This window comes from Trachemys scripta, chromosome 12 (assembly GCF_013100865.1).
Source record: "Trachemys scripta elegans isolate TJP31775 chromosome 12, CAS_Tse_1.0, whole genome shotgun sequence".
Taxonomy (NCBI): Eukaryota; Metazoa; Chordata; order Testudines; family Emydidae; genus Trachemys; species Trachemys scripta.
Window position 1 is genome coordinate 32,864,092 of NC_048309.1, and position 22,312 is coordinate 32,886,403.

Genomic DNA, 22,312 nt, shown 5'->3' on the forward strand with positions numbered 1-22,312 from the left:
GTGAAGATCTATAATCTGGATAATAATACTCAGCATTTCTTTAGTGATTTTCTTTTAGTGATCTCACGTGGCTTTACAAAGGAAGGCAAGTGTTATTTCCACTTTACAGATGTGAGATGAAAGCGATAGTTTTCAAACCAGTATGTCTCAATAAAGATAACCTAAGTTTTCATTTAAATCATTTGAAAGCAGCACTTGCTCAGCCCTTCTCAAAGGCAGGCCACTTTCATTTAGGAGTCTTAGTATGAATTCAGGAAATTAACTTTAGGCACCCAACTCTGAGAATTCTGGCCAAAGTCACAGAGTAAAGCAGAAATAGAATCTCTAGTTCCCTAGCCACTGGACGCTGTCAGTTCCCTTCCTACACTTGTTCATCCAATCTAAATAATGCCAGTTTTACAGTCGATTAATCATGAATTTAAGGCCAGATGGGAACATTATGATCTACCCATATCTCCTGCATACATGGGCCAGAGAATTTCATCCAATAATTCCTGCATCAGACCCATAACTTCTGGTTATGGTAGATCTGATCTTTTACAAAATACAGCCTGATCTTGAATTAAAGATTTCAGGTGATGAAGAATCCATAACATGCCTGAGTAATTATAGCAGAGCAGTAGCTCCACTATAGTAACGGTTGAGACTCACTGTTTAGCAGACTACTTTTCCATATAGTCTAAACGCCACATACTGAATCAGATTGTCCTGACATTTGCTGTGCTTCATAGGTGGCATGAGTGGACCAAATCTGGGGTCACTTGAGCAACACATTCCCGAGAAAAAGCCATGTGATATCAAAATCCTCTTTTTCTTTTTTTTTTTCCCTGCCCACCACACACCTGGGTCTCAAACTATGCCCAAACTGATATCACCTGCTCAGGGCTGATCTCAGCTAGCACACAGCCCCTTTCCCTTTGGGGAAGCAATACTGAAAGAGTTTGAGTAAAGTTGGGAACTCCAATATGAGTTAATCAAAACTGACATGTTAAAGAGAGTGAAATGTGCATATGTAGAAAGGCTAAGGCTGTGTTGCCAAGTCAGTTTAACTGGGTGGCCCAAAGTGACGTGATGCGGCCACTGAACTTGAGCAGCACAGTGAGTTTGAGTCCTAAATTCACACCTCTCTGAACTATTATTTCAGGCGGTATTCATCTCCATGGGGTATTCTCATCTATCTGAGAACATCTCATTGACATCAATGGGGCGTGTCACTCCTCTCTGAGGGTACGTCTATACTTACCTCCGGGTTCGGCGGTAAGCAATCGATCCCGGAAGTGCTTGCCGTCGAGCCGGTACTCCTGCTCCGCGAGAGGACTACGCAGAGTCGACGGGGGAGCCTGCCTGCCGAGTGTGGACCCGCGGTAAGTACTTTGTAGTTTGAACAAAGGTACTTCGACTTCAGCTATGTTATTCACGTAGCTGAAGTTGCGTACCTTAGTTCAAACTGGGGGGTTAGTGTGGACTAGCCCTGAGCCTCCTCTGGTGCATGCGTGTGTGTAGAAACCCAAGCCCACACACTACGTACAGATCTGGGGTAGGGAATCTGGATCTCAACTCATCTTACTGCTCCTTCTTGTCTCATAAGAACAGCCATACTGGGTCAGACCAAAGGTCCATCTAGCCCAGTATCCTGTCTTCCAACTGTGGCCAATGCCAGGTGCTTCAGAAGGACTGAATAGAACAGTTGAATAGAAGAGGTATCCATCCCCTGTTGCCCATTACTAGCTTCTAGCAAACAGAGGCTATGGATACCATCCCTGCCCATCCTGGCTAATAGCCATTGATGGACCTATCCAGCTATTACATGCACTTCTAAGACCCCATTACCTGCCCTCCTCTTCATGGCCCCTCTAAGCTTACCCAGGACATGTGGTGGCAAGGAAGAGGGTGCAGCTAGCAGGCGGTGGCAGCCTCAGGGCAGTGAGGATGTGGGGAGGATGGTCAGAGAAATAGATGAGCTGGAGGGAAGGCTGGAGGCATTGGAGCAGTGTGAAGGGTGTAAGGGACCATCCAAATACTGTTTTTCAAAACCCAATTTAATGACTAGCACTTTGGAGAGGGAGGACTGGGCTGAGCTGGAGAGGCAAAGAGATGAGATGAGATAATGCAGGAGCAGTGAAGGCATTAAAATACAGCCAGTGCATTCTGTGGCCGGGGCAATTGTTGCCAAGGAGTCAGAGGCAGTGGAACGTGGGGATGCCAATTTTATTTTTTTTAACTAAGGAAATTAACTGTCCAAAAACATCATCAACACAGAGTTAAGGTTGCCCTTGTGCCCTTCAAAAATATGAAGAGAAGCTAAACTTAAACATCTGAAAACCAGGAAATAAAAGGTTAAGGATACATATTGCTCCTGCAACACGTTATGTGAGTGGTGCATAGCACCCAGTCAGAAGCATCAGGTTTTGGCCACTCCTGGATGCAGCATGCTAGGCTGCTCCTGTATGAAAATTATTAGTTTTCTTTTAGTCCTTTATCCAGGAAGTTATTAAGGCAGAAGGTTGAGCAAGTGTTTCAGCAAAGCCAGGATAAGGTTAAAAAAAAATGCTGGTAATGTTCCAAAAAACAAGGTAATGTTCCAAAAAGACATGACTTGACCCCTACATTTCTTCTCAGACAAAACTCCTAGTGATTTCAATGTTTGCCTGAGTAGAGTCTAAGCAAAGTCTACAGGATCTGGCCCACAGTGGGAGGCAATTTACAGGCAAGCGAGATGTGAGAAGTTAGATTTTCCAAGTCAAGAGCTCTGCCGAGATTTCTGGCCTTTGAACATCTACATATATATCGTGCACTTCCCACGCCTTTCCCAGATATTTCTGTAGCAGAACATGTTATTTACCTGAGTTATGTCTTTTAGCACCTGACGAAGGGAAAGGGTCTCTTCTTTGGCATTCTTGGTCAGTGAAGCTTTATATTCTACCTCCAACCGACTAGCCTCCTAGAAACAGAATAAAGAAAGGATGAGTTGAAGCATTCTCATCTCCCCTAGCACTGACTTGCCACTGTGCCTCAGCTCCAAACTGAAGGGCCAGCTCTAGGCACTCTTCATGGCCCATTCAATCCTTACCTTCTCTGCTGGAAACTAATGAGGACACCAACTTCAATGTGAACACCTGATAACTCTGAATGAGATAGGCCAACAAATCATTCGGGATAAACTGAGAAGCTGTCACACACTGACAGTCTTTGGTCACTGGTGACCTAACTGAATTACAAGTGCCTGAGGTGAAATGTTCTGTTACAAGCTCTCCAATGCTGGATTAGATGTGCACGCAATTCCCCGCCACTGCCCAGCCTTCAGTTACCAACCACAAAACACACATTTAGACAAAGTGCCTTATGTTCCCATATAGGGAGGAAGCCACAGCTCTTTGTGGTGAGGCTGGGAAGAAAAAAAAAAAGCTCAAACCCAATAGCTGTTGGGTTGTTTTCCCACAGATTTCTCACACACCAGAATTTCCATCGTGTCACTAAGCATCTTCACGGTCTTTTCTTTCTCCTCATTCTGCTTCTGGGACTGCGCCAGCAAGGCTGAGAGCTCCATTACCCTGAGAAGAAAAAGTCTGTGCAATATTCCAAAAGCTTAGCACACCATCAGCTGCATAGGAACTATGTCTGAAAGTCTGTGCAGCGCCTCCATGAGATACACCACAGAAGACTCAGCCCAGAGGGAGGGGACAGAGATGGCTTTAAGCCACCTTTGGGCCTTCAGGATTCTGAGGTGCTCTGTGGTTCTGGTATGGAGGGCTGTCTACAGGATGTGTCACAGTCCAGGAACCTTGTAACGTTGAGCACTGTGTAGATGACCCCGACACGTCCCTGCACCTGAGCTTGCAAGGGGGCAGTATAACTGGCAGCCCCATGCAGCATCTGCACTGTGGGGATTCTCTCTCCAGCCCCTTGCAGCATAGTCTGGTTATCATAGCATTGCACTGGGGTGGGGGACAGAACTGGTCCCTTCATACTGCTCAGCATTTCTCTCCAACTACATTACAGTAGAACCTCAGAGTTATGAACACCTCGGGAATGGAGGTTGTTTGTAACTCTAAAATGTTTGTAACTCTGAACAAAACGTTATGGTTGTTCTTTCAAAAGTTTACAACTGAACATTGACTTAACACAGCTTTGAAACTTTACTATGCAAAATAAAAATGATGCTTTTAACCATCTTGCTTTAAATGAAACAAGCACAGAAACAGGTTTCAGAGTAGCACAGAAACAGTTTCCTTGCTTTGTCAAATCTTTTCTTTAAACTTTCCCTTTATTTTTTTAGTAGTTTACGTTTAACATAATTCTGTACTGTTTCCTTTTTTCTTTTTATGGTCTCTGCTGCTGCTTGACTGCATACCTCCGGTTCCAAATGAGCTGTGTGCTTGACCAGTCAGTACGTAACTCTGGTGTTCATAACTCTTAAGGTTCTATTGTAACTGTAAACCCAACTCTGCCACCCACCCTCCAAGAAAACCCCTTTCCACACACACCATTACTCCCAACTTCATCTCACTCAGAGACAGGGTGACCAGACAGCAAGTGTGAAAAATCAGGACAGGGGGTCGGGGGTAATAGGTACCTACATAAGACGAAGCCCCAAATATCGGGACTGTCCCTATAAAATCAGGACATCTGGTCACCCTACTCAGAGAGCCCATTTTCTTTATTCAGGCGCCTCTCTGCCTATTTCTTTTTAAAGCCAACAGTAGATACCATTTTGAAAAACAAGCCCGGTATGAAATGGCTGTGCTTTGAAGGAGAATGCAGATTGAATCCAAAGGCCTCTGTGATAAATGGTGGGAAACATTCCCCAAAGGTTGTGTAGGGTTTTTAAGACTAATTTACCTGCCCTGAAGCTCCTCTTTCTCAATATCCCCTTTGACCTGCAAGCACATCACTTCTTGGGTTTTCTGGTATACTTCCTTTTCCAGCTCCTGAGCCCTGGCACAAAGCTGCTGTGTCTGATCCCTCGGGGCAGATCTTTCCAAAGTGTTCGACTCCCAGGGCCGTGTACCAGAACTTAGATGGAAGCAGCTGACAAGTATTGATCCAGAAAGTCTTATCTGGTCTGCCTTCAGTGCTGACAAGTCCCTGAAGCAGAATAAAATAGTAAAATAGATCCTCAAGAACACTTTCATCTGCAAATTCACCTTTTAAACATGTCACAGCATGACAATTACAACCCATTGTTGAGGATCAGTCGTAACATTTTCCAAAGATGTTCAGCCATCTCAGATACTTAGAGGATCAGTGATCTGGTTTGTAATCAACTAAGGAAGAAGAAGGATGTTTCAGTGGTTACAGTGCTAATCTAGGACTAGGGAGACCCAGCTTTAATTCCCAGCTGTGCCACCAGACTTTCTGTGTCTCAATTCCCCATCTGCAAAATGGGGATAAAGCACTTCTCTACCTCACAGGAGTGTTGTAAAGAAAAATACATTAAAATTGTGAAACATTCAGACATGGCCAGATAAGTATCTAAGGGCTTGCATGGAATTTCTTTTTGCACAACCCCCACTCCTCCAAAAAACCCAAACAAAACAAACACATACCTAAAAACGTGAATGCAAAAATCTTGCATTATTATACCATTAAAGGTGATCTACACTAAAAATCAGGAAATCCCAAAAGTTGAGCTACTTCCTGAAGTATTGACTTTGCCTCATTATAGATACATAATGTTTTTCTAGTGTTGTTTCCTTTGTTGAAGCATTACATGTGTGCAACCTGCAAAGATTCATGGGAGAAACCTGAACTTTGTGAATTTTCTGGTTGAGTGCTTGATTTAGCAACTTTAATTTTTACACTGATACTAAGGGGGTTCTCCCCAATCTATCTTCCCTGTCTTGAAAGGAAAAGGTTGGAACTCTCAGGTTTCTGCAGCTCACAATTTCCAAAGGCTTGACCAATGGCTTGTTCCTCAAATTCCAACTACAAAAGTGTTATAATCTCCTTAGTTAGGAAACATGGCAGGAAATGTACACTGATGTACTTGTCTCCAGCAGGGTGTATGGGGTGGTATGAGGCACAAGAGAAGCAGAGGAGGTTGTGAAAATACAGGTCTCCTGCCCAAAAATTAGATTGGCTGTGTGCAAGTCCAGGGATGAAGTTAAGATGGGGCTAATTACAGGCATACAGTAAAGGTTGCCCAACACACCCTCTTGTAAGACTCTACTATAGTTAAGGTTAAGAACAGCTTTCTGTTTAAAGGACTACTCTAAGTGCCCTATAATCCACATAGTTACTTGGATTGCCTTGACATCTGGGGGCAGAGAGTAGGGCTAGTGAACCAGATTTGGAGTCTGTTGTAATAATTGGAACCTAGCAGTCCTACTCCAATTATGAGCTTATCTGGTGGAAAATGGGTAAAGATTTGTGAACTGTCACAACAAGTTGTCTCAAAATTATTTCAAAAGAAAACTGGAAGGCTGAAGTACTTCAGATAGCAAGGGTTTACTAACAACATGCAAGGACTGTATCAAGATCATGCTTAGTAAACAAGAGGAGTATAGGACCAGAAATCAATGGACCAAAATTGGTGCTTCAAAAATTAGGCCTAATTGGCAAACAAAATAATGAGAGGATGGGCTATTCTACCCATCACTCCTTTTTGGGGCCCTTAAAAAGAGACTTGAGGGGAAAATTAGTGGACACTGACTGACTGGGAGGTGGATGGACTGGAAGGAGCGAGCTTTACCATCATGGCTGCCACTGCCACTACTTCCTGGGATTCCAGGATACACATTTTCACCATTGGGCCTTCACTGTCCTGATTGTGGAGATATCCTGACCAGACTGGGCCAGAGAGAGGGACACAGATGACATCACCACCTCCACCAGCTTTGGCTAAATCATGAATACCACCTGGGATGGGAGACTTTGTCACCCTTTCCCTCGTGTGTCCTGTTCATTCCCCACCTTATTTCTTCTATTCCCTTTTGCCTTCTGTTTAATAAGAGACTGGCTTAGCTGACCAAGACTGTACATTTTGTACCACCACTTAAAGCCTGCGCCCAGGGAGTTGGCTAACAGCAATGACTGAAACAGTCTGATGCTTGTAAAAGTTTACCAGGTCTCTGAGTGGCTGATCAGAGCTATGCTTTCGCTAATGTTTCTCCAGCAATGAGACTGCAGGTGAGAGTAACCATAAAAAAGACAGAAGCTGTTCTTTTCTTTCCCCTTTTGCATGTGTTTGTCTGGTTTTCTCGTCAAGGAAGCAGGATCCGACTTTAACAACAACTCCAGCCCAGCTCAATTAACTTTTTCCCCAAAAGGAGAGTTACCACCATCTCTAATACCATCTTAGAGACTGTCAAACAGGGGTTTTTCTCCTTGTAAGGACTCTCTAAAGTTAAAGGGGAAATGGAATAAAGCAGGGGTTCTCAAACTCGGGGTCTTGACCCCTCAGGGTGTCATAAGGGTTTATGTAGGGGGTTGCGAGCTATCAGCCTCCACCCCCAAACCCCACTTTGCCTCCAGCATTTATAATAGTGTTACATTAAAAACACATTTTTTATATATTTATAAGGTCACACTCAGAGGTTTGCTGTGTGAAAGGCGTCACCAATACAAAAGTTTGAGAACCACTAGGATAAAGGATAGTTAAAATGAAAGCCTTACTTAATACTTTACACTTAATTGCTTTAACTGTTTTTCCTTTTTTTGTATCTTTAATAAAGTTTAAAAGCATTTTTAAAGTTGTATTTGCTATGGTACTAAACAGACCAAGGTCTCAGCATTTGGAACTCCAAATTTTGTCTGTTAATGTCATACAGTGACAGGAACTGGTTAATACTTTTGACACTCTGGGTCCCTTTATTCTATAGAAGCTAACACAGCCGGTCATTTAATTAATGAGATACTGTGCACCCTGAACCTCCTCTCCCTCCCCCACCCCACCAGCTTTTCCTAACGCTGACAGATTCTACCAGCCTTTTTTTTTTTTTTTTTGCCCAGAACTGTGGATCAAGCATGGTTTCAATCCTGCCCACAATGGTCTCAATTTCTCAGCATATACTCCAGCTAGCGCATGGCATCCATTGCCCCTTGGGGAGAGCAAAACTGAACACAGTATCCACATGATAGTTCTGTTTGGCATGTGAGCCTTAGGGTTACACTGTACATGCACAGAGAGAGTGGCCAAGAGGATTTCAAGCCTGCCATTTATCACTGAAACTGGCTGACCCATCCCCTGTCATCCACTCCCAGCTTCCGGCAGTCAGAGGTTTGGGGACACCCAGAGCATGGGATTGCATTCCTGATCATCATTCCCTCTGAAGCATCTGGTATTAACCACTGTCAGAAGACAGTATATTGAGATAGACGAACTATTGGTCTCACCCATAATGGCCATTCTTATGTTGTTAATGTTGCAGAGTTTCTGGCGGAAGTCAATTGTGTCCTGTGGGAAGCTGTCTGTCTGTGTGCTGAGTGGTTTGAGGGTGCTTTCCCATGAGTCCTGATATTCCTTCAGTAAGAGTGCCATAGAACTGGAAGGGACTTCAAGAGGTCATCTAGTCCAGTCTCCTGCACTCAGGGCAGGATTAAGTATTACCTAGACCATCCCTGACAGGTGTTTGTCCAACCTGCTCTTAAAAATCCCCATGATGGAGATTCCACAACCTCCCTAGGCAATTTATTCCAATGCTTAACCACTCTGACAGTTAGGAAGTTTTTTCCTACTGTCCAATCTAAACTGCTCTTGCTGCAATTTAAGCCCATTGCTTCTTGTCCTATCCTCAGAGATTAAGAACAATTTTTCTCCCTCCTCCTTGTAACAACCTTCGATGTATTTGAAAACTGTTATCATGTCCCCTCTGTCTTCTCTTCTCCAGACTAAACAAACCCAATTTTTTCAATCTTCCCTCATAGGTCCTGTTTTCTAGACCCTTAATCATTTTTGTTGCTCTTCTCTGGACTTTTTCCAATTTGTCCACATCTTTCTGGAAATGTGGCGCCCAGAACTGGACACAATACTCCAGGTGAAGCCTAATCAGCGTAGAGTAGTGCGGAAGAATTACTTTTCATGTCTTGCTTACAATACTCCTGCTAATATATCCCAGAATGATGTTTGCTTTTTTTGCAACAGCATTACACTGTTGATTCGTATTTAGCTTGTGATCCACTATGACCCCCAGATCCCTTTTCGCAGTACTCCTTCCTAGGCAGTCATTTCCCATTTTGTATGTGTGCAACTGATTGTTCCTTCCTAAGTGGAGTATTTTGCATTTGTCCTTATTGAATTTCATCCGATTTACTTCAGACCATTTCTCCAGGTTGTCCAGATCATTTTGAATTTGAATCCTATCCTCCAAAGCACTTGCAACCCCTCCCAGCTTGGTATCGTCCGCAAACTTTACAAGTGTACTCTCTATGCCATTATCTAAATTGTTGATGAAGATATTAAACAGAACTGGACCCAGAACTGATCCCTGCGGGATTCCACTCGTTATGCCCTTTCCAGCATGACTGTGAACCACTGATAACTACTCTCTGGAAACGACTTTCCAACCAGTTATGCACCCACCTTATAGTAGCTCCATCTAGGTTGTATTTCCCTAGTTTGTTTATGAGAAGGTCATGCAAGATAGTATCAAAAGCCTTACTAAACTCAAGATATACCACATCTACCACTTTCCCCCATCCACAAGGCTTGTTACCCTGTCAAAGAAATCTATCAGGTTGGTTTGACACGATTTGTTCTTGACAAATGCATGCTGACTGTTACTTATCACCTTATTATATTCTAGGTGTTTGTAAATTGATTTCTTAATTATTTGCTCCATTATCTTTCTGGGTACAGAAATTAAGCTGACTGGTCTGTAATTCCCCAGATTGTCCTTATTTCCGTTTTTATATGCGGTGGTCATTGAACCTAACCTTCACCTAGGTAGTGTCACTTCAAATCTGACTTATGGAAGAAATCTGAAAAATGTCTGGAGACTTCTGTAAGGGCTTTGGGAGGGGTTTCCCCTAATTTGTGGGAAATATGATTGTGTGTATTCCCTATGTATGCAATCCCAGCTCTGCGCAGGTAGCTGGCACAGCAGACCTCAAGCGAACCACCCAATGACCACAAGATACATTAAGATACGAAGGCATCCGGCCAGGTTTATTGTCGACGAAGCATGGTAACAAACTCTACGACGATACTAAGACATGTATGCCCGTGACAATGGACACAGCTCAGTGAATGGCGGGACTTTTCATCCCCCCCTTGGCTGGCCAAAGACACTCCCTCTGAGATACCTTTTTATACACTGATACAAACAAGTTACGAATTGCCTCTCTGACATGGCCAGGTGCCACCCTCTGACGTATCTAGATGCCACCCATTACCTTATACATGTTGGTTCGATCAAAACATTTCTATCCCTCATGCTGTCATCCTGACCTTATCTTTAAGATGGGTGAGCGTGTCCCTGTTATCTTTGGGGAATGTGTTAGTATTGAGGTTTCCACCATTCTGGGATGTGTTTGCGTGTGTATTCTTGTGCCTAGCACTACTTAGGAATGTGTGTTTCTGCAATATCAGCCCTGTTCTTGCCAGATTCTGTGAGCAGGGCTTGCCTCTAGTCACAGCCTGACTCTGCTTTATATTAGCAAAGTTTTGACCACTACTTTAGCCCAGGCCTCAGGCCTCATACCAGGCCATTGATACAAGGTCTTATGTTTCAGGCCCTCTTCCTACTACAGGAGGTCTGAGTCCCATTCAGTGTCCCTATCATATGAGCTGGGATTGGGGGCCCTGCTTCTCTAGGGACTCTCTGAGTGCCTCTCCCTGTCCTTTTGAGGGGGCCTGAATAGGAACAGGCCTCCTTACACACCTACCTATAATACATACGGGAAAAAACTGATCATGGGGGATTTCAATTTGAGTGATATATGCTGGAGATCTCATACTGCCAATACTAAAACCCCCCTTAGTCGTCTCTTTTCCAAGCTGAAAAGTCCCAGTCTTATTAATCTCTCCTCATATAGAAGCTGTCCCATACCACTAATCATTTTTGTTATCTTCCTCCTAACTGTTTCCAATTCTAATGTATCTTTTTTGAGATGGGGAAACCACATCTGCACACAGTATTCAACATGTGGGCATGCCATGGATTTATATAGAGGCAATATGATATTTTCTGTCTTATTATCTATCCCTTTCCTAACGATTCCCAACATTCTGTTCACTTTTTTGACTGCCACTGTATATGGAGTGGATGTTTTCAGAGAACTATCCACAATGACTCCAAGAACTCTTTCTTGAGTGGTAACAGCTAATTTAGACCCCATCATTTTGTATGTACAGTTGGGGTCATGTTTTCCAATGTGCATTACTTTGTATTTATCAACATTGAATTTCATCTGCCATTGTGTTGTCCAATCACCCAGTGATATCCCTTTGTAACTCTTCGCAGTCTGCTCTGGACTTAACTATTACTCCCAGGGGAATTCTGAGCCACTGCACAATGCAGAATTTTGCAGAAATTAATGTTTTTCGCACTTAACTTCCTTTCCCCAACAGAAATGGGCTGCAGTGCTGCTGATGACCACTAGGGGCCACTAGACCTGGCAGAGCCCAGGTTGCACATAGACGACCCTGCAGGGCGTGGGGGGGGGGGGGGGGGAGGGGGAGAGAGAGTAAAGAGTTCCTAGCAGCTGCAGTTCCCTGCACGCCCGGAGGGAAGGAAACAGTGGCACACAGGAAACTCCACACAAGCCTGGCTGGAAACCAGTAACAGGGTCTCCTTATTGATCCGCGGGCAGTAGGGGGACAGGTGTCTGGGCTGGGGGAGAACCACATCTGGGCTCAGGGGGAGGGGGCAGGTGTCTGGCCCCCCAGCTAGACTCTGGGGCAGGAGGAGGGAGAGAAACACGAACTCGGTTGCCATAGGGGTTTCTTTAACTCTCTACTCCTGGGGGAATTTTGTGTGTGTCTGTTTTGTTAGCATTAGCTTTTTTCACGACCATACCACATTGGCAGCTCAGAGTCATCCTGTGATCAACCAATATTCCAAGGCCCTTCTCTGTTATTTCCAACTGATGAGTCCCCAGCTTATAACAAAAATTCTTGTTATAAATCCCTAAATGCATGACCTTGCACTTTTCACTATTAAATTTCATCCTACTATTACTCCAGTTTACAAGGTCATCCAGATCTTCCTGTATGATATCACGGTCCTTCTCTGTATTGGCAATACCTCCCAGCTTTGTGTCATCTGCAAACTTTATTAGCACACTCCCACTTTTTGTGCCAAGGTCAGTAATAAAAAGATTAAATAAGATTGGTCCCAAAACTGATCCCTGAGGAACTTCACTAGTAACCTCCCTCCAGCCTGACAGTTCACCTTTCAGTACGACCCGTTGTAGTCTCCCCTTTAACCAGTTCCTTATCCACCTTTCAGTTTTCATATTGATCCCCGTCTTTTCCAATTTAGCTAATAATTCCCCATGTGGAACCATATCAAATGCCTTACTGAAATCGAGGTAAATTAGATCCACTGTATTTCCTTTGTCTAAAAAATCTGTTACCTTTTCAAAGAAGATCAGGTTGGCTTGGCATGATCTACCTTTTGTAAAACTATGTTGTATTTTGTCCCAATTACCATTGACCTCAATGTCCTTAACTACTTTCTCCTTCAAAAATTTTTCCCAAGACCTTGCATACTACAGATGTCAAACTAACAGGCCTGTAGTTACCCGGATCACATTTTTTCCCTTTCTTAAAAATAGGAACTATGTTAGCAATTCTCCAGTCATATGGTACAACCCCTGAGTTTACAGATTAATTAAAAATTCTTGCTAATGGGCTTGCAATTTCATGTGCCAGTTTCTTTAATATTCTTGGATGAAGATTATCTGGGCCCCCCGATTTAGTCCCATTAGGCTGTTCGAGTTTGGCTTCTACCTCAGATGCGGTAATATCTACCTCCATATCCTCATTCCTATTTATCATCCTACCATTATACCTAAGCTCCTCATTAGCCTCATTAAAGACTGAGGCAAAGTATTTGTTTAGATACTGGGCCATGCCTAAATTATCCTTAACCTCCACTCCATCCTCAGTGTTTAGCTTCTTTCTTTGTTTTCTTCTCATTTATATGGCTATAGACCCTTTTACTATTGGTTTTAATTCCCTTTGCAAGGTTCAACTCTGCATGGCTTTTGGCCTTGCTCACTTTATCCCTACATGTTCTGACCTCAATAAGGTAGCTTTCCCTACTGATCCCGCCCATCTTTCACTCCTTGTAGGCTTTCTGCTTTTTCTTAATAATCTCTGAGATGCTTGCTCATCCAGTTTGCTCTACAACTCCCCTTTCTTGGGATGCAGGCTTCTGATAGCTTCTGCAACTTTTACTTGAAGTAATTCCAGGGCCTCCTCTGCCTTTAGATCCACAAGTTCTTCAGTCCAATCCACTTCCCTAACTAATTTTCTTAATTTTTTTAAGTTAGCCCTTTTGAAATCAAAAACCCTAGTCACAGACCTATTTTTGTTTATCCTTCCATTTAGTTTGAACTGAATTAGCTCATGATCGCTCGAACCAAGGTTGTCCCCTACAACCATTTCTTCTATGAGGTCTTCATTACTCACCAAAACCAAATCTAAAATGGCATCCCCTCTTGTTGGTTCAGCAACTTCTTGGTGAAGGAATCCATCAGCTATCGCATCCAGGAAAATCTGAGCCCTATTATTATTACTAGCACTTGTCCTCCAATCTATATCTGGGAAGTTAAAGTCTCCCATGATCACACAATTCCCATTAGTATTTACTTCATTAAAAACATTAAAGAGGTCTCTAGCCATATCCAAATCAGATCCCGGTGGTCTATAGCACACCCCAAGCACTATCCCAGGGGAAGCTCAAGTAGCTTTCTTCCCCAATGTGATTTTTGCCCAAACAGACTCTGTCTTATCCGGTCCATCACTTCTTATTTCTTTACAGTCTACCTCATCATTGATATACAATGCTACTCCACCACCTTTGCCTTTATTTCTGTCTTTCCTAAACAGTACATACCCTTCAATACCTGTACTCCAGTCATGACTACTATTCCACCATGTTTCTGTTATCCCTAAAATATCTGGTTTCACTTCCTGCACCAGTAACTCTAGTTCCTCCATTTTGTTACCTAGGCTCCTCACATTGGTGTACAAACATCTTAATTTTTGCTGTTTGGCTTCGCTCACGTTCTTTACTCAATTAGGCACAGACATTCTATTGCCAGTATCACCTATTAGACTGGTATCTAGACTACCCTTCCTCCTTATGTCCATTCTCCTACCCACGGCTGTATCCTTTCTTACTTCGTTTTCATCCCTCTCAATGTTAAAATCCGGCGTGGAGATTACCTGGACATCTCCCAAACATCTCCCTCAAATTCCTAGTTTAAAGCTCTCTTAATCAGTTGTGCCAGCCTCCATCCTAGAAGTCTATTTCCCTCCCTACTCAGGTGAAGTCCATCCCGAGAGAACAGTCCTTTGTCCATGAATGCCTCCCAGTGGCCATACATCCCAAAGCCCTCCTTATAGCACCACTGCCTGAGCCATCTGTTGATCATCATAATCTTGTCACACTTTTGTTGCCCTTCTCTAGGAACAGGCAGAATCCCACTGAAGATCATCTGAGCCTCAATTTCCTTAAGCGTCTTCCCTAGCCTGGCATAGTCTCCCCTTCCTATACACAACATCCCTCACAATGACATCAGTGTCTGCCTCAAATACCTACAAGACTATAGACAATACTCAGAGATCCACACCAAACACATCACTAAGCTCATCCATTTCACCCTCACCCATAAAAATGTTACATTCAACAACACTTTGTCCAAACTTTGGGAACAGACATGGTACAGATGGACTGAGAGGTCAGATATGGAGTGATTACTTTGTGAAAAGTGTTCACCCATGGGTTTTATGGTGTTTTTGTCTTTTATCATTTTTCTATATGAGCTCATTCAGGAGTGTAGTGCTTGTCTTGTTTCACCCACATAATTATTGTTGGGACACTTATTGCACTTGATGACGAGCTCCCATGTTGTGAGAGTCCTGTGTAGGACCCATGGATGTTGAAAGGTGTGTTGTGCGAGATATTGATCATTGTAGCAATGGAGATATGTCTGCAGGTTTTGCATCTGTTGTTCTGGGAGGGTCTGGTGCTGCTTTGAGTTGGAGAGTCCTGATCTGGGAGGAGCTTGCCTCTGATGATGAACTTGGTGAGGTTGGGGGCTGTTTGAAGGGTAGAAGTGAGGGTTCAAGGAACATATTTCTTTCAGGATGTGGTTCCCATCGAGTATGGGTTGTAATTGTTTAACAATATCCCATATGGGTCCCAGTGTGGAGTGGAAGGTGACAACTAGAGATGTGTGGTCAGAGTTGTCAGCACCCCCACCCTGCACCTTGTATTGAAGCAGATTCTCTTGCGGTATTTGGTTGGCCCATTCAATATTTTCTACTTTTCTGAGAGTGTGTCCTTGTTTGGTGAAGGCAGTTTTAAGTGTGTTAAGGTGTATATCCTGGACTTCTACTCACAGTACATTCTGCAGTGAGTGCCAGGCTGAAGATAACAGATTACTTGGTGTGTTTGGGGTGGTTACTGGATCTGTGAAGGTAGGTTTGGTGAGCCATAGGTTTCTTGTATATACAGTAACTCCTCACTTAAAGTTGTCCCGTTTAACATTGTTTCATTGTTACACTGCTGATCAATTAGAGGGATAGCTCAGTGGTTTGAGCATTGGCCTGCTAAACCCAGGGTTGTGAGTTCAATCCTTGAGGGGGCCACTTAGGGATCTGGGGCAAAATCAGTACTTGGTCCTGCTAGTGAAGGCAGAGGGCTGGACTCGATGACCTTTCAAGGTCCCTTCCAGTTCTAGGAGATGGGATATCTCCATTAATTTATTTATTATTATTTAATTTAAAGTTGGTTTCAGAGTAGCAGCCGTGTTAGTCTGTATCCGCAAAAAGAACAGGAGTACTTGTGGCACCTTAGAGACTAACAAATTTATTAGAGCATAAGCTTTCGTGGACTACAGCCCACTTCTTCGGATGCATATAGAGTGAAACATATATTGAGGAGATATATATACACACATACAGAGAGCATGAACAGGTGGGAGTTGTCTTACCAACTCTGAGAGGCCAATTAAGTAAGAGAAAAAAACTTTTGAAGTGATAATCAAGATAGCCCAGTACAGACAGTTTGATAAGAAGTGTGAGAATACTTACAAGGGGAGATAGATTCAATGTTTGTAAAGTTGCACAATGCTCCCTTAATAACATTGTTTGGCAGCCACCTGCTTTGTCCACTGCTTGCAGAAAGAGCAGCCCGTTGGAGCTAGCTGGTGGGGGCTTGGAACTAGGGTGGGCTGACAGCCCCCCTATCAGCTCTCTGCTCCCCTAAGTTCCCTGTGTGACAGCTGTCCAGCAGGCTATCAATTGCCAGGCAGTCCAGCTGTCCCTCCCCACACTGCCGTGTGCTGCTCCCACCCTCTGCCTTGGAGCTGCTCCGGGGAGTCTCCTGCTTGCTGTGCAGAGGGGGGTGGGGAAGAAGGGTGCTAATGTCAGGGTGTCCCCCTTGACGCACTCCTGCCCCCCCCCATTACCCCATCTCCACAGAGCGGGGGGACACAACAGGGCTCAGAACAGAGGGAGCTTGCGGGCAGCAGCTGCTGTCTCAACTTGCTGATCTACTTAAAAAGGCAATGTACGTCGAGTGCGGTCAGCGTACTTAAAGGGGCAATGCGCATCTCTCTTTCTCTCTCACACACACGGTGTGTGTCTCTGTCATGCTGTCTCCCCTCCCTCCATTTGTGCTGTCTTGTAGAGTGTGCGGCTACATTAACAACGTGTTAACCCTTGAGAGTTCAGCTGAGTGCTAGTTCATCATTTAGCAGTAAAGCATTCCCTGGGAAATATCCCACCCTCTGACTCCATCACCTCAACCATGCTTCACAATCATCATTGCTGTGCACAATATTAAATTGTTTCTTTAAAACTTATACTGTGTGTGTGTCTTTTGTCTGGCGAAAAAAATGTCCCTAGAAACTAACCCGCCCTATTGACATTAATCATTATGGGGAAATTGGATTTGCTTAACATCGTTTCGCTTAAAGTAGCATTTTTCAGGAACATAACTACATTAAGCGAGGAGTTACTGTAGTTGTCTGTAGGGTTCCATTATTGAAGCTGATCATGGGTCTAGGAAGTTGATGCTGGTATGGGAGTGTTCTAGACACAATTTGATCAATGGGTGATTGTGATGTTCCCCTCTGGTGTTATCTGGACTAGTGATCTGCTAGGTCACTCCAATCCTTGACTCTGGGAGCCAGCCTTATCCTGCTCTGCTGTGAGAACCCCCACTCCTGGACTGTTCACACACAGCCTCCGGCATGTAAGCTGCTCCTTGGATTGTGCAACCGAATGACACTAGCCAATACCTCCGGTTCCAGACACAACCCTAAGAACCTCCTGTGATGCTCTATACCTCAAGGGAACACCCAGCACCCCCATGCTCATCCTTGTAAAATGATTGTGTGGTATCCAATGCAAAGTTTGTCAAGTCGGCGCTCACACTGCTCCAGGGGGGCAGTGCTCTTCCAAATTGCTCTAACTAATCCCTCCACCACTCAGTACAGCTACGCCTAACACAGTGAATGCAGCTCCAATGGATGCAGGTAACTCCCAGTGGCTACTGCCAGCTCCACAGGGACAGAGTTCAGGTTGTGTGCACATGTACCTTATCTCTGTATTTCCTCATTTTCACAAGTTTGAGGTTTGCTGAATTTCAGAAGGTTATGAGATACCACTGTGCAACCTTAACTCTGCATTACCAAAGTTTTTTGTCACTGAATTTGCTTATAAACTTTGCAAAACTTTAACCATTTGCGTTGAAATTTTCCATCTCAGGTGTCTGTCTCAGGCTGAATTTTTCAAGAAAATTACAAAAAAAAATGGTTCGGAGATTTCTTAGTACAAAATTAAGGAAAAAATATTTTGCCTATGTTAAAAAATTCATAAAGCTGTTCTGTAGAGAAGCTCTAGAACAGTGGTGAGTAACCTGCGGCCCATCAAGGTAATCCGCTGGTGGGCCGTGAGAGTGTTTACATTGACTGTCCGCAGGCATGGCCTCCTGCAGCTCCCAGTGGCCACGGTTGGCCATTCCCAGCCAATGGGAGCTGCGGGAAGCAGCATGGGCTGGCTGCAGCTTCCTGGAGCTCCCATTGGCCAGGAATGGTGAACCATGACCACTGCTAGCTGCAGGCGGCCGTGCCTATGGACGGTCAATGTAAACACTGTCTCATGGCCTGCCAGCGGATTACCCTGACGGGCCACGTGTGGCCCGCAGGTTGCCCACCACTGCTCTAGGACTTCCATGGCTTTGCAGCAAGGTCTTAGAATTTGGAGGTTACCCTGGGGTCAAAGACATGCCTTTTGCTTTCCCTGTGGAAAAACTACCCAAATGTAAACAAGTTATAAGCCTTTTGGGGGGGGGGAACCTCACTTATCGTTCTCTCAGAGACTTGTTAGAGTTTGGCAGCTAAATTCTCAGAAGATTCTATCTGTACTGAGCATACTTCAGCCAAGGGATGCAGTGACTGAGCAGGACTTTTTTCCATACAATTACTGCTTCAGGGGACCACTGTGGTGCTAGGCACAGGAATTGGGAGCAGGGAGACAGTCTATCTTGTGTTCTCAGTGCTCCCCCAGCAGGTGCCCAGATAGCATGGAAGAATGGAAGCATCATTCCAGATCAGGTGGAAGCAGCATGCCTAGGACTGGAATACAGAGGGGTGGGGGGAGTTGAGCCTGCTAGAATAGAAGGGGAGTGGAGCGAGTAGATTTGGACAAGGAACCTGGTTGGGAAGAATAGACTCGGGAGCTTGGTGTGGGGCATAGGAGGAGACTGAGAATGACAGAGCAAGGAGAGGGACTGGAATCAGTGGGAGCAGGGTGGAAGATGGATCTGTCAAGGAGGTGAGGGTTGTGGAAGGTTGGAACTAGCTTGGCAAGAAGACTGGGGGCATGAAGTCAAAGGGGAGACTGGAACTGGGAGCCACGGTGGGGGCAGAAAAATTCAAATGTCATTGAGAAGCCTGGAGAGGAGACTAGGACTGGCTGGTCAAGGAGGCTGGGATGAGGATGAGAAATCAGGGTGAGTGGAGACTGGGAGAGAAGGGACACGGAACTGGAAGAGATACAGGCAGAAGGATCTGTACCCACTACAGAATTCTTCCTTCCAGAGCCTGGAATGGAACCCAAGATTCTTCCAGGGTCTCACCAGTCTTCTACTGTCAGCAAATATCTGTGAAACCCATGGCAAAGTGACAGGTTTCAGAGTGGTAGCCGTGTTAGTCTGTATCAGCAAAAACAATTAATTGAATTGGCTCGTTAGCACTGAACCCCCACTTGGTAAGCAACTCCCATCTTTTCATATGCTATAATATATATTCTGCTTACTGTATTTTTCACTCGATGCATCTGATGAAGTGGGTTTTAGCCCACGAAAGCTTATGCCCAAATACATTTGTTAGTCTTTAAGGTAGAATCATAGAATATCAGGGTTGGAAGGGACCTCAGGAGGTCATCTAGTCCAACCCCCTGCTCAAAGCAGGACCAATTCCCAACTAAATCATCCCAGCCAGGGCTTTGTCAAGCAGGGCCTTAAAAACCTCCAAGGAAAGAGACTCCACTACCTCCCTAGGTAACGCATTCCAGTGCTTCACCACCCTCCTAGTGAAATAGTGTTTCCTAATATCCAACCTGGACCTCCCCCACTGCAACTTGAGACCATTGCTCCTTGTTCTGTCATCTGCCACCACTGAGAACAGCCGAGCTCCATCCTCTTTGGAACCCCCCTTCAGGTAGTTGAAGGCTGCTATCAAATCCCCCCCTCATTCTTCTCTTCTGGAGACTAAACAATCCCAGTTCCCTCAACCTCTCCTCATAAGTCATGTGCTCCAGACCCCTAATCATTTTTGTTGCCCTCCGCTGGACTCTTTCCAATTTTTCCACATCCTTCGTGTAGTGTGGGGCCCAAAACTGGACACAGTATTCCAGATGAGGCCTCACCAATGTCGAATAAAGGGGAATGATCACATTCCTTGATCTGCTGGCAATGCCCCTACTTATACAGCCCAAAATGCCGTTAGCCTTCTTGGCAACAAGAGCACACTGTTGACTCATATCCAGCTTCTCATCCACTGTGACACCTAGGTCCTTTTCTGCAGAACTGCTACCTAGCCATTCGGTTCCTAGTCTGTAGCAGTGCATGGGATTCTTCCGTCAGGACTCTGCACTTGTCCTTGTTGAACCTCATCAGGTTTCTTTTGGCCCAATCCTCTAATTTGTCTAGGTCCCTCTGTATCCGATCCCTACCCTCTAGTGTATCTACCATGCCTCCTAGTTTAGTGTCATCTGCAAACTTGCTGAGAGTGCAGTCCACACCATCCTCCAGATCATTAATAAAGATATTAAACAAAACTAGCCCCAGGACCGACCCTTGGGGCACTCCGCTTGAAACCGGCTGCCAACTAGACATGGAGCCATTGATCACTACCCGTTGAGCCCGACGATCTAGCCAACTTTCTATCCACCTTACAGTCCATTCATCCAGCCCATACTTCTTTAACTTGGCGGCAAGAATACTGTGGGAGACCGTATCAAAAGCTTTGCTAAAGTCAAGGAATAACACATCCACTGCCTTCCCCTCATCCACAGAGCCAGTTATCTCATCATAGAAGGCAATTAGGTTAGTTAGGCACGATTTCCCCTTGGTGCATCCATGTTGACTGTTCCTGATCACTTTCCTCTCCTCTAAGTGTTTCATAATTGATTCCTTGAGGACCTGCTCCATGATTTTTCCAGGGACTGAGGTGAGGCTGACTGGCCAGTAGTTCCCTGGATCCTCCTCCTTCCCTTTTTTAAAGATGGGCACTACATTAGCCTTTTTCCTGTCATCTGGGACCTCCCCCGATTGCCATGAGTTTTCAAAAATAATGGCTAAAGGCTCTGCAATCTCATCCGCCAACTCCTTTAGCACCCTCGGCTGCAGCGCATCCGGCCCCATGGACTTGTGCATGTCCAGTTTTTCTAAATAGTCCCGAACCACTTCTTTCTCCACAGAGGGCTGGTCACCTTCTCCCCATATCGCGCTGCCCAGTGCAGCAGTCTGGGAGCTGACCTTGTTCATGAAGACAGAGGCAAAAAAAGCATTGAGTACATTAGCCTTTTCCACATCCTCGGTCACTAGGTTGCCTCCCTCATTCAGTAAGGGGCCCACACTTTCCTTGACTTTCTTCTTGTTGCTAACATACCTGAAGAAACCCTTCTTGTTACTCTTAACATCTCTTGCTAGCTGCAACTCCAAGTGTGATTTGGCCTTCCTGATTTCACTACTGCACGCCTGAGCAATATTTTTATACTCCTCCCGGGTCATTTGTCCAATCTTCCACTTCTTGTAAGCTTCTTTTTTGCATTTAAGATCAGCAAGGATTTCACTGTTTAGCCAAGCCGGTCGCCTGCCATATTTACTATTCTTTCTACACATCAGGATGGTTTGTTCCTGCAACTGCAATAAGGATTCTTTAAAATACAGCCAGCTCTCCTGGACCCCTTTGCCCTTCGTGTTATTCTCCCAGGGGATCCTGCCCATCTGTTCCCTGAGGGAGTCAAAGTCTGCTTTTCTGAAGTCCAGGGTCCGTATTCTGCTGCTCTCCTTTCTTCCTTGTGTCAGGATCCTGAACTTGACCATCTCATGGTCACTGCCTCCCAGGTTCCCATCCACTTTTGCTTTCCCTACTAATTCTTCCCTGTTTGTGAGCAGCAGGTCAAGAAAAGCTCTGCCCTTAGTTGGTTCCTTCAGCATTTGCACCAGGAAATTGTCCCCTACACTTTCCAAAAACTTCCTGGATTGTCTGTGCACCGCTGTATTGCTCTCCCAGCAGATATCAGGGTGATTAAAGGTACCACAAGGACTCCTCGTTTTCCCCCTGGCAAAGTGTGCACCCCATCCCCCTCTAGTGTTCAAAGGATGAAAATATACTATTGTTGCCAGTTACTCCATTAGCTCAAGTGGTAGAAGTCTGTGCGGTGGATATAAAGATTCCAACCCCATCAATGATCCATGGGGGTGTCAATATGATGCCACGTGACGGAATTTCTCTCTTTTCAGTTTGCTTTTTCAGAAACCCAAGAAATTACATATACAAAAATAAATTAAAAGAATTAGGGTTGCAAAATCAAGCACTCAAATGTTAGGAAATGTCTGAATTATGGTTGCCTGTGCAAAACTTTAATTCAACCCCCTTGCATATGTGAATTAAGATATGGTCT

The 22,312-nt window shown here is 44.6% G+C and overlaps 1 protein-coding gene across 10 annotated transcripts in view; it reads right to left on the reverse strand.

Moving 5' to 3' along the window:
• CEP250 (centrosomal protein 250) overlaps nt 1-22,312 on the reverse strand; it is a 118,935-nt gene that overhangs the window by 80,874 nt on the left and 15,749 nt on the right. For 9 of the 10 annotated variants that reach the window (XM_034786989.1, XM_034786986.1, XM_034786988.1 and 6 more), the window contains 3 exons: nt 4,840-5,085; nt 3,455-3,551; nt 2,843-2,941 (listed from right to left, as the gene is read on the reverse strand). In XM_034786989.1, coding sequence (XP_034642880.1) covers nt 2,843-2,941; nt 3,455-3,551; nt 4,840-5,085 — 442 coding nt within the window. Of the gene's footprint in view, nt 1-1,243; nt 1,277-2,842; nt 2,942-3,454; nt 3,552-4,839; nt 5,086-22,312 lie in introns of those variants that run through there. The other variant, XM_034786994.1, reaches the window with a different exon arrangement.